This window comes from Arachis hypogaea, chromosome 13, assembly GCF_003086295.3.
Source record: "Arachis hypogaea cultivar Tifrunner chromosome 13, arahy.Tifrunner.gnm2.J5K5, whole genome shotgun sequence".
NCBI lineage: Eukaryota > Viridiplantae > Streptophyta > Magnoliopsida > Fabales > Fabaceae > Arachis > Arachis hypogaea.
Window position 1 is genome coordinate 48,434,353 of NC_092048.1, and position 12,091 is coordinate 48,446,443.

A 12,091-nucleotide genomic window follows, 5' to 3' on the forward strand; every position below is an offset into this window, starting at 1 on the left:
AAGGAACTGCAGGGAAGTATGTTCTTATTATTGATTATGGAGATTGTAAATTTGGGGGTTTAAGAATGAGGAACGAGTAAATTGATGACAAGTAAATTAAATGGTAATTAGAATAAATAAATAACTGTAAAGAAAACTTTTAGCAAGGTACGAGAAATTAGAGGTCCTATCCTAGCTATCCTTATCAATGATGATGATGGTTGAATCTTAATTCCACTTTGTTAACCTTTACTAAGATAAAGGAAGGTCAAGGGATTAATTGGTTTGATCTTCGAATCCTATTTATTTCTTAAGAAAAGATTGGGATTATGGAAGTTCAATTCAATTAACAAAGATAACAATTATCAATCACATTTGAGTTTGATAACTCCTGAGTTACTGATTTCTTAACCAAGGCCAAAAGGAGAAAAGTAAATCTACTTGGAATAAGGACGTCTTCAGAGTAAAAGCAACAATAGCATAAACAAAAGAAATCAATATTAAACTGAAATACCTCAACTAACATTAATAAAAGAGTAATCTGTAACATGAAAGAATTCATAAAGTGGCTTACAGAAGTAAATAAAAGGAATATTGAACCTGATCAAAAGAGATAACCCTGAAGGTGAATAAAAATCCTAATTCTAAATCCTAATCCTAAAGAGAGAGAGAATCTCTCTCTTAACTAAATCTAAATCATGAAAACTAAACTAAAGTGGAATCTCCTGGTGAATGGTTGCATTCCCTCACTTCATAACCTCTGGTCTATGCCTTCTGGACTTGGATTTGGGCCAAAAAGGGCTTCAGAATTCGCAATGAGTGTTTTCTGCAATTTCTGGTGTGTGGCCTCTGTCACGCGTCCGCGTGGGTCACGCGGTCGTGTCATTCGGAGCTTTTCCTTACCACGCGGTCGCGTCAGCCATGCGACCGCGTCATATGCGTTCTGCTTAAGGCGCGCGGTCGCGTTAGTCATACGGCCGCGTCGCTGTTGATTCGTGCTTGGCACGCGATCGCGTCGTCCATGCGATCGCGTGGATGCCAGTTTCTTCAGAACTCCGTTCTGCACTTTCCTTCCATTTTTGTATGTTTCCTTTCCATCCTTTGAGTCATTCATGCCTTAGAAGATCTGAAACTACTCAACACACTAATCACGGCATCGAATGGAATTAAAGGTGATTAAAATAATTAATTTAAAAGCATAGGAAACATGTTTTTCACATACATCATATAATGAGGAAGGGAAAGTAAAATCATGCAATTAACATGAATAAGTGGGTGAAGTATTGAATAAATCACTCAAACTAAGCACAAAATATATCATAAAATATGGGTTTATTAACCTCCCCACACTTAAATAATAGCATGTCCTCATGCTAAATCCAAGGTAATAAGTAAGGTTAAAGTGATGGAATGTCATGCAATGTAACCTATACTAAAATGCAACTACATGCAAAATATTTCTACCTACTTGGTCAAAAGTAAATAAGCTTTTCAAGACAAACATAAATCAGATTTCACTAATTCAAATTATACAATAAAAGACAAGTGAACTTGTAAGAAGATAGCTCATAAAAGCAGGGAACATAGAATCAAGCACTGAACCCTCACTGGTAGTGTATATCACTCTAACTCTCAAGTGTTTAGGGTCAATCACTCTACTCTTCTCTAATCATGCTTTCTAAACTTTGTTCTTCATCTCACCAATCAACAAATATTTAGCATACAAATGCAAACATCATGAGGTCTTTTTCATGGTTGTAATGGGGCTAAGGTAAGGGTAAAAGTATATATATGGCTAAGTGAGCTTTATAATTTGAATCTTTAATTAACCTAAACTTTCACCTAACATACATATACTCTATATAACTTTAAAATCATACCTAGCTACCCATAATTCCCACTTTTGTATGATTCCCATACTCATGTACCAAATTTTTGATATTTTTTTACTTTGTCACATGTGCATTGATATTTTCATTAACTTAGCATTGGGGTAATTTTGTCCCCTTATTTATTTACTTATTTTTTTTTAATTTTTTTAATTTTTAATTTTTAATTTTTTTAATTTTTTTAATTTTTTTATTTTTATTTTGTAGAGAAATAAACATAACTTATCAATGCACATGGATTTTCTATTATTTTTCTATTTTGGTTTTTCATGAGTAGGTTCCCAAATTCCTAATATTCTAATAAATTAGAAATATGTTACATTCCCTTATTAACCCATGTTCCCACAATTTCCCCACACTTAGTTGATACACAATCTATATCTTAAGGTAACCAAAGATTCAATTGGGATAATTAATTTGTTTTCCGCTTAAGGCTAGTGATGTGGTAAAATATAGAACAAATGGAGATTAAAAGGCTCAAAGTGGCTGATAAGGGTGATTTGAAGGGTAGGCTTATTTGGGATAAGTGAGCTAAAATCAAATAATTGCCTCAATCATATGCAAGCATGCAAATACACTAAATAATGGACATATAGATTGGAACAAAATATAGATTACAATCATAGAGAAGAAAACACACAAGAATAAAAATTTATGGTTAAATAATGTAACCATATAAATAAGCTCAAATCTCACAGGTTGTGTATTCTTTGGCTCAAAAACCATGTTCCAAATACAACTTCAAGCAAATTTAACAAAAATTTTTCAATTTAAATTAGTGAAATACTATAAAAATTTCTTGAAAAAGAAAATATTACTTCAACCAAGTAGTAACTTAAATGCACAAAATCAAATAAACATGCAATTAAATATGCAAATGCAACAACTAATTTAACAAAGAAAATTTAAACATTGGTGTTGAAACAGAAAGGTACTAACCCATGGAGATCGGTATCGACCTCGCCACACTTAAAGATTGCACCGTCCTCAGTGCATGCTAAGATGTGCAAGTGGACGGGTTGCTTCAACTAATGCTTTTCTCATCGAGGAATGTGCGTAGGAACTTGTTTGTCTCTCCCATGTAAACGTCTTCCGGTTCTCTTCCTGGTGGCCATCCTGAAAGAAAAAGGGAAGAAAAGTAACCCAAAACAAAGATAAAAAACAAATAAAACATGGGTTGGTTAATGCCAAATAATAAGGGTCTCAATTACATGGTAGCTACAACATACAAGTGAGAAAATAATAGAAGTACATGGCAAATCAAGAGTGCAACAATTTGCAACAATGGAGAAGAGAGTGTGGGTAATGCAAAATAGTGTAAGTACATATCAATGCAAAAGGAATATCAGTATTATAAAAATTAGCATTTGACTTATGAATAATAATACCCAATTAGAATGAAACAAGTCATGAAGCACCAAGATAATACCAGAAAGGATATAACAGTTGAAGAAGAACTTTTAACACCAATGGAAAATAATAAATTTAGAAAAAAAATAAAAATATGCACAAAATAAAGATGCAATGAATAAAATATGCAAATAAATTAAGTAAAATAAAATAAAAGATGAGAAGAATGAGAAGGGAAAGAAGGGGAGAAGAAGTAAGTAAGAAAGGAGGGAGGAAAAATTAGGATTGGGGGAGAAAAGATAAGAGATTTGGCAAATTAGGATAAGCTGTGCAGCGCAAGCGATGCGGTCGCGTGAGGTATGCGGTCGCGCGGCTTGCGCTTAAACTGATTGACGCGGTCGCGTGACCCGTTTTATGCTACTGGCGCGAGGACAGCCTCGCTCTCGCACAACTCTCTGTTCAAAAATCATTGATTGCCAAATATTGGGTGACGCGATCGCGTGGGACACGCGATCGCGTGCGTGGGCACTTAGTAGGATGTGACGCGACCGCGTGTGGCACGCGGTCGCGTGAGATGGACTGCGCGTCCAGCGCCAGTCTTGCACCACTCTAGCACAACTTTCGGCTGTGCACCATTATTACGTCAAAATCCCAGTCACGCGGCCGCGTGGGCCACGCGGTCGTGTGGGAGGCCAGTATTCCCACTCGATGCGGACGCGTCAGCGATGCGGTCGCGTGGGACAATTTGTGCCACGGGCACGCCTCTAGCCACGCCCCAGCGTCACTCTCTGTTCGTTTTTATTTTCTCCTCTCTCCTTGCAACGCGGACGCGTCGCTGATGCGGTCGCGTCGCGTGGCTTTTTTTTTTTTAACTAAAAAATGCAGAATGAAATGCTAATATGAATGTTATGCAAAACTCCAGGTTCAATATAATAAAATAAAATTCAAAAACAAAATTAAATAAAGTTAAAATTGAAAAAAGGAACGATCATACCATGGTGGGTTGTCTCCCACCTAGCAGTTTTAGTTAAAGTCCTTAAGTTGGACATTAGATGAGCTTCCTGTTATGGTGGCTTGTGTTTAAATTCATCCAGAAATCTCCACCAATGTTTGGAATGCCAACAGCCTCCGGGGTCCCAAACTAGGCATGTGAAGCTTCTGAGCAGCTTCAAACAGATTTTCAGGCTCCCGGGGTGACGAATGTCAGAATAGATTCCAAGATCCCAAGTCTTGGATCTAAATTCACCTCCGTCTTGATCTATATTTTTCCATTCGGGCGATTTAGAAAGTAGATTCTCACCATAGTGACCAAACGGTTTTCGAGATCCATTCAATTGAGCTTGATACCAATCCGTGCACTTCGAGTTGAAGCGTGGAACCTTATTGAACCTTGTGCACCAGCTTTGAGCACGAGCCATTTCCCTCTTATTCTTAAAGCCGCATAGAGCTCTAAGCTGGCCATCTGTTTCAAGCAAACCGTATTCAAGTGAAAAAGCAAAGTTAAAGGTTAAGGATTGTACCCACTTGAAGCTTGTATTAGGTGGTAATGGCCTTGGGGTAGGTGATTCCAATGGTTCTGTGAGTTCTACTCCCTGATAATCTTCTGTGAATTCTTCCACTTCCTTGCAAGGATCTTCAAATGCATCATCACCCTGGTCAAAGTCTTCTATGTCTTCCTCATTACTTGAGTCATAGATTGGAGGTTGAGAAAAATCTACCTCTGCATCATCTTCGTATTCATTTGGGAAAGATTCGTCGATCTCAGAGAACTCACTTGCAGATGCAAGTTCATTGCTAAGAGAGCTTGACTTGTGACTATCATCATCAAGGGAATTTGTGTCCTGGGTTATTCCGTTTAGTTCTTCATAAACGACTTACCTTGGGGATTGTGCAATATCCTCCTTAGCATCAACTGTAACGTCTTTGACGGAGTTCTCTCTGAATTCCTATGGAGGTTCAGCATTTCCTATATCTTCAACCAACTCTTCTTCTTGTACAATGACAGCTTTTTCTACTTGTTCTAGTACGAATTCATGCTCTGTCTTGTCCACTGGAGTCTCTAGTGTCTCCTTCATGCTACGCTCTTTATTAGATTGTCCACATGGGGCTATGGTTGGTCCTTGAATGTTCGCGCGTCTAGAAACTAATTGAATTACTGCTTGCTCCAGTTGTTGAACGGTTGCTTGAAGTTTATTTACTGTTGCCTTGAGGCGAACCTCTGATTCTCGGGGTGGTGGATTTGGACATGATACATAGGAAAGTGGTGGTGCTTGGGAGTGATTGGATTGGAACTGGGGTAAGGAAGGATTATACGGTGGCGAATGGTGAAAAGAAGCTTGTGAGTGTGGTGGTTCGAGGTTATGTTGAGAAGATGGTCTATAGGCACGGGGTGGGGCTTGTTGGTAGTCACAAGGTTGTCCACCATATCTACTCAGCTAGGTATGCATTTTAAAATGGTCGTTGTCCATGATATCTTGGAGGGTGTTGTTGCCTGAAGGGTTGATTAGATCCTCTTGGCTCCATCCATCCCTGATTGGTCTGACCTTGATGCATATTCCTGCTGTAACTTCTATTTCCTTCAACAAAGTTAGAACCAAACTCAAAGCGACGGGGTGAGAGTCCATAGTAGCAAATAAAATTAAAAAGGAAAAACAAAAATAAATAAACAAGTAAAAGAAAAATATTTACAATAACCAATAATAAGGCACACGTTAGCAGTTCCCCGGCAACGGCGCCATTTTTGACGAGCGAGATTTTTGCCAGTAAAGAATGTCATAAAAACAGTCGCGTTGTAGATATAGTCTCTAAACCAACAAAAATCCCTTTCGTGCAAACGTTTTGGTTGTCACAAGTAATAAACCCCTTTTAAATTTGATAACCGAGTATTTAAACTTGGGTCGTCTTCTCAAGGAACTGCAGGGAAGTATGTTCTTATTATTGATTATGGAGATTGTAAATTTGGGGGTTCAAGAATGAGGAACGACTAAATTGATGACAAGTAAATTAAATGGTAATTAGAATAAATAAATAACTGTAAAGAAAACTTTTAGCAAGGTACGAGAAATTAGAGGTCCTATCCTAGCTATCCTTATCAATGATGATGATGGTTGAATCTTAATTCCACTTTGTTAACCTTTACTAAGATAAAGGAAGGTCAAGGGATTAATTGGTTTGATCTTCGAATCCTATTTATTTCTTAAGAAAAGATTGGGATTATGGAAGTTCAATTCAATTAACAAAGATAACAATTATCAATCACGTTTGAGTTTGATAACTCCTGAGTTACTGATTTCTTAACCAAGGCCAAAAGGAGAAAAGTAAATCTACTTGGAATAAGGACGTCTTCAGAGTAAAAGCAACAATAGCATAAACAAAAGAAATCAATATTAAACTGAAATACCTCAACTAACATTAATAAAAGAGTAATCTGTAACATGAAAGAATTCATAAAGTGGCTTACAGAAGTAAATAAAAGGAATATTGAACCTGATCAAAAGAGATAACCCTGAAGGTGAATAAAAATCCTAATTCTAAATCCTAATCCTAAAGAGAGAGAGAATCTCTCTCTTAACTAAATCTAAATCATGAAAACTAAACTAAAGTGGAATCTCCTGGTGAATGGTTGCATTCCCTCACTTCATAACCTCTGGTCTATGCCTTCTGGACTTGGATTTGGGCCAAAAAGGGCTTCAGAATTCGCAATGAATGTTTTCTGCAATTTCTGGTGTGTGGCCTCTGTCACGCGTCCGCGTGGGTCACGCGGTCGTGTCATTCGGAGCTTTTCCTTACCACGCGGTCGCGTCAGCCATGCGACCGCGTCATATGCGTTCTGCTTAAGGCGCGCGGTCGCGTCAGTCATGCGGCCGCGTCGCTGTTGATTCGTGCTTGGCACGCGATCGCGTCGTCCATGCGATCGCGTGGATGCCAGTTTCTTCAGAACTCCGTTCTGCACTTTCCTTCCATTTTTGTATGTTTCCTTTCCATCCTTTGAGTCATTCATGCCTTAGAAGATCTGAAACTACTCAACACACTAATCACGGCATCGAATGGAATTAAAGGTGATTAAAATAATTAATTTAAAAGCATAGGAAACATGTTTTTCACATACATCATATAATGAGGAAGGGAAAGTAAAATCATGCAATTAACATGAATAAGTGGGTGAAGTATTAAATAAATCACTCAAACTAAGCACAAAATATATCATAAAATATGGGTTTATCAGCGAGCTTCCTGTTATGGCGGCTTATGCTTAAACTCGTCCAGAAATCTCCACCAATGTTTGGAATGCCAACGGCCTCCGGGGTCCCAAACTAGGCATGTAAAGCTTCTGAGCAGCTTCAAACATATTCTCAGGCTCCCGGGGTGACGAATGTCAGAATAGATTCCAGGATCCCAAACTTTGCTTTTAGATCCGCCTCTGTCTTGATCTATATTTTTCCATCCGGGCGGTTTAAAAATTAGGTTCTCACCAAGATGACCAAACATTTTCCGAGATCCATTCGATTGATCATGATGCCAATCCGTGCACTTCGAGTTGAAGTGTGGAACCTTATTGAACCTTGTGCACCAGCTCTGAGTACGAGCCATTTTCCTCTTACTCTTAAAGCCGCAGAGAGCTCTAAGCTGGCCATCTGTTTCAAGCAACCCATATTCGAGTGGAAAGATAAAGTTAAAGGTTAAGGATTGTACCCACTTGAAGCTTGTATTGGGTGGTAATGGCGTTGGGATAGGTGTTTCCAGTGGTTTTGTGAGTTCTACTCCCTTGTGCTCTTCTGTGAATTTCTCCACTTCTTTGCAAAATTCTTCAAATGCATCCATGTCCTAATCAAAGCCTTCTATGTCTTCTTCATCACTTAAGTCATAAACTGGAGGTTAAAAGAAATTTACCTCCGCATCATCTTCGTATTCACTTAGGGAAGATTCTTCGATCTCAAATAATCCACTCGCGGATGCAAGTTCATTATTGGGAGAACTTGACTTGAGATTATCATCATCAAGGAAACTTGCTTCTTGGATTATTCCGTCTAGTTCTTCATAAAAGATTTGCCTTGGGGGTTGTGTACTATCCTCCTTAGCATCAATTGTAATGTCCTTGACAGAATTCTCCACAACTCTGGATTCCCATGGAAGTTCAGCGTCTCCTAAGTCTTCAACTAACTCTTCTTCTTCTATAATGACAGCTTCCTCTACTTGTTCCAGTACGAAGTCATGCTCTGTCTTGTCCACTGGAGTTTCTAGTATCTCCTTCATGCTACGCTCTTCATTAGATTGTCCACATGGGGCTGTGGGAGGTCCTTGAATGTTCGAACATCTAGAAGATAACTGACTTATTGCTTGCTCCAGTTGATGAAGGGTTGTTTGAAGTTGATCTACTGTTTCCTTGAGGCGAACCTGTGACTCTGGAGGCGATAGATTTGGACGTGGTACATAGGGAAGTGGTGGTGTTTGGGAGTAATTGGATTGGAATCGGGGTAAATAAGGATCATATGGTGGTGAATGGTGAAAAGGATCTTGTGAGTGTGGTGGTTCGAAGTTATGTTGAGAGGATGGTCTATAAGCACAGGGTGGGGCTTGTTGGTAACTATAAGGTTGTCCACCACATCTATTAGCTTGGTATCCATTGTAAAATGGTCTTTGCCCATGATATCTTGGAGGGTGTTGTTGCCTAAAGGGTTGATCAGATCCTCTTGGCTCCATCCATCTTTGATTGTTCAGACCTTGATGCACGTTCTTGTTATAACTTTCACTCCTTTCAACAATATTAGAACCAAACTCAAAGCGAGAGGGGTGAGAATTCATAGTAGCTAATAAAAATAAAAGAAGAAAATAAGAACAAATAAACAAGTAAAAGAGAAATATTTACAATAACCAATAATAAGGCACACGATTGCAGCTCCCCGACAACGGCGCCATTTTGACAAGCGAGATTTAATGTCAGTAAAGAATGAAAATAATCGCATTGTAAGTATAGTTTCTAAACTAATAGAAAATCTCTTCGTACAAACGTTTTGGTTGTCACAAGTAACAAACCCCTTTAAAATTGATAACCGAAGTATTTAAACCTCGGGTCGTCTTCTCAAGGAACTGCAGGAAAGTATGTTCTTATTATTGGTTATGAAGATTGTAAATTGGGGTCTTTGAAAATAAGGAATGAGTAATTTAAATGGAAAATAAAATAAATAAATAACTGTAAAATAAACTCTTGGCAAGGTATAAGAAATTAGAAGTCCTATCCTAGTTATCCTTATCAATGGTGATGAGAATTGAGTCTTAATCTCACTTAGTTAGCCTTTACTAAAGCAAAGGATGATCAAGTGGATTAATTAGTCTGAACTTCAGGTTCTGGTCAATCCCTAAGAAAAGACTGGAATTATTGAAGTTCAATTCAATTAACAAGATAACAATTATCAATCACGTTGAGTTTGATAACTCCTGAGTTACTGATTTCTTGACCAAGACCAAAAGGAAAAAAAATAAATCTGCTGGAATAATAAAAAAAATGTCTTCATATTGGAAATAACAATAATGTAAATAAAAGAAAGCAATCATAAATGGAAATACCTCAAATATCATTAATTAAGAGAATTATCTGTAACATAGAAAAGTTCATAAATCAATATTGTGAAAATAAATAAAAAGGAATATTGAACCTGATGAAAAGAGATAATCCTGAAAGCAAAAGAAATCCTAATTCTAAATCCTAAAAGAGAGAGGAGAGAACCTCTCTCTAAAAACTACATCTAAATCATCAAAAGTAACTGATTGGAGACTCTCTTTCGAATGGATGCATTCTCCCACTTCATAACCTCTTATCTGTGCCTTCTGGACTGGGATTTGGGCCAAAAAGGGCTTCAGAAATCGCTGGGAGCATTTTCTGTAATTTCTGGTGCGTGGCCTCTGACACGCGCCCGCGTGGGTCACGCGGTCGCGTCATTTGGAGTTTTCCTTGTCATGCGTTCACTTCGGTCAAGCGCCCGCGTTATCTGCGTTTTGCTCGTGGCGCGCGATCGCGTCATTCACGCGTTCGCGTCGCTGCCTTTTCGCGCTAGGCATGCGGCCGCGTCGTCCATGCGTTCGCGTCGCTGCCAGCTTCTTCAAAAACTCCATTTTGTGCTTTCCTTCCATTTTTGTATGTTTCCTTTCCATCTTTTAAGTCATTCCTGCCTTAGAAGATCTGAAACTACTCAACACACAAATCACGTCATCGAATGGTAATAAAAGGGTAATTAAAATAATTATTTTTAAAGCATAGGAAATATGTTTTTCACATACATCACATAATAAGGAAGGGAAAGTAAAACCATGCAATTAACATGAATAAGTGAGTGAAGAATTGAATAAATCACTTAAATTGAGCACAAAATATATCATAAAATATGGGTTTATCACTCATCCAATGTCCAACTTAAGGACTTTAACCAAAAGTGCTAGGTGGGAGACAACCCACCATGGTATGGTCGTTTCTTTTTCAGTTTTATTTCATTTTGTTTATTTTTATATTGTTTTATTTTCATTGAACCTGGATATTATTCGTAGCATTTGCATTAGCATTGCATACTGCATAATTGCATAATTGCATAAAAAAAATATATACGCGACGCGTAAGCGTCGCTGACGCGTCCGCGTCACAAGTGCATTGGGAAGAAAAGGAAAGTGAACAGAAAGTCACGTGAAAGCGTGGCTGGAGGCGTGCCTTTGGCACAAATTGTTCCACGGGACCGCGTCGCTAACGCGTTCGCGTCAGTTGCGACATACCTCCCACGCGTCCGCGTCACTCACGCGAACGCGTGATCTGGAAATCGGCGTAAAAATCCAACGCTCAGAAATCTGGGCTAGAATCGTGCGGCTAGTGTGCTTTTAGCACAAAACGGCCCACGCGTTCGCGTCCCTGACGCGAACGCATCACTTGCAAAAACACTCATCCCACATGAAAGCGTGAGTGATGCGTCCGCGTCGCGTAGATCTTATGGCCCCCTAAATGGAGACAGAGAGTTGCGCTGAAACGACGCTGGAATCGTGCGTTTAGCACAATTTCCAGCGACGCGGTCGCGTGCCTCCCGCGACCGCGTCATTCATCTTTTACCCATTCCATGCGATCGCGTCAACCATGCGACCGCGTCAACCCTATTTCACCCTAGCCACGCGATCGCGTGCCCCACGCGTTCGCGTGGTTTAAATCCACTAACCCCCAGTCACGCAAAACCCTAACCCCATCGCGCCCCTATTCTCTTCCCCCAACCCCCCCTGCTCCCCACCGAAAAACCACCACCCTCAACCACCTCCGACCGCCACACCACCCCCAACCACCTAGACCCACCGCGACGCCGACACCCCCTCCTTCTTCATTCTCCCCTCCTTCTCTTCCGCCCTCCTCCGCCACTGCCCCCCCCCCCCCCCACCGCGGCCAACCCCGCCCACCCCGCCACCAGCGCCACCCCTCCCATCATCACAACCCCTCACCCAACCCAAACCCCACCCTCCAACCCAACCTGCTCCACCACCGCGCCGCCCTGTTCCGCCACCGCACTGCCGTGCCCCCTCCCAGCACCGCCACTTCACCACCGCCATCTCTCTGATCCCTACCTTAGTTCATACGCATACCAGGTTCCACCGAACGCCATTTCTCTTTCCTTCATAGTTAGTTGCTTATTTTTCCGATTATGTTCAAATTAGGCTAGTTAGAGATGCATGTTTGTAGTGGATTCTAGGTGGTTAGGTAGCTAGGATGTGGTTAGTGGATTTAGGCCTATTAATTGTGCCGTACTTGTTGCTTGTTTTACTTATTCTGCACTTTTGATCTGGCTGTGGTGTTCATACTGTTCATATGTTATTCTCTACTGTTTCATGCTGCTGTTACACTGCTCTTTCAT

General features: G+C 40.0%; 1 protein-coding gene across 1 annotated transcript in view; it reads right to left on the bottom strand.

Moving 5' to 3' along the window:
* The window catches only part of LOC112734091 (uncharacterized), a 34,009-nt gene extending 22,220 nt beyond the window's left edge, over positions 1-11,789 (bottom strand). The window contains exon 1 of the mRNA XM_025783293.1: positions 11,631-11,789. Within this exon, the coding sequence (XP_025639078.1) occupies positions 11,631-11,789 (159 nt within the window). The remainder of the gene's footprint in view (positions 1-11,630) is intronic.
* Positions 11,790-12,091: the final 302 nt, after the last annotated feature.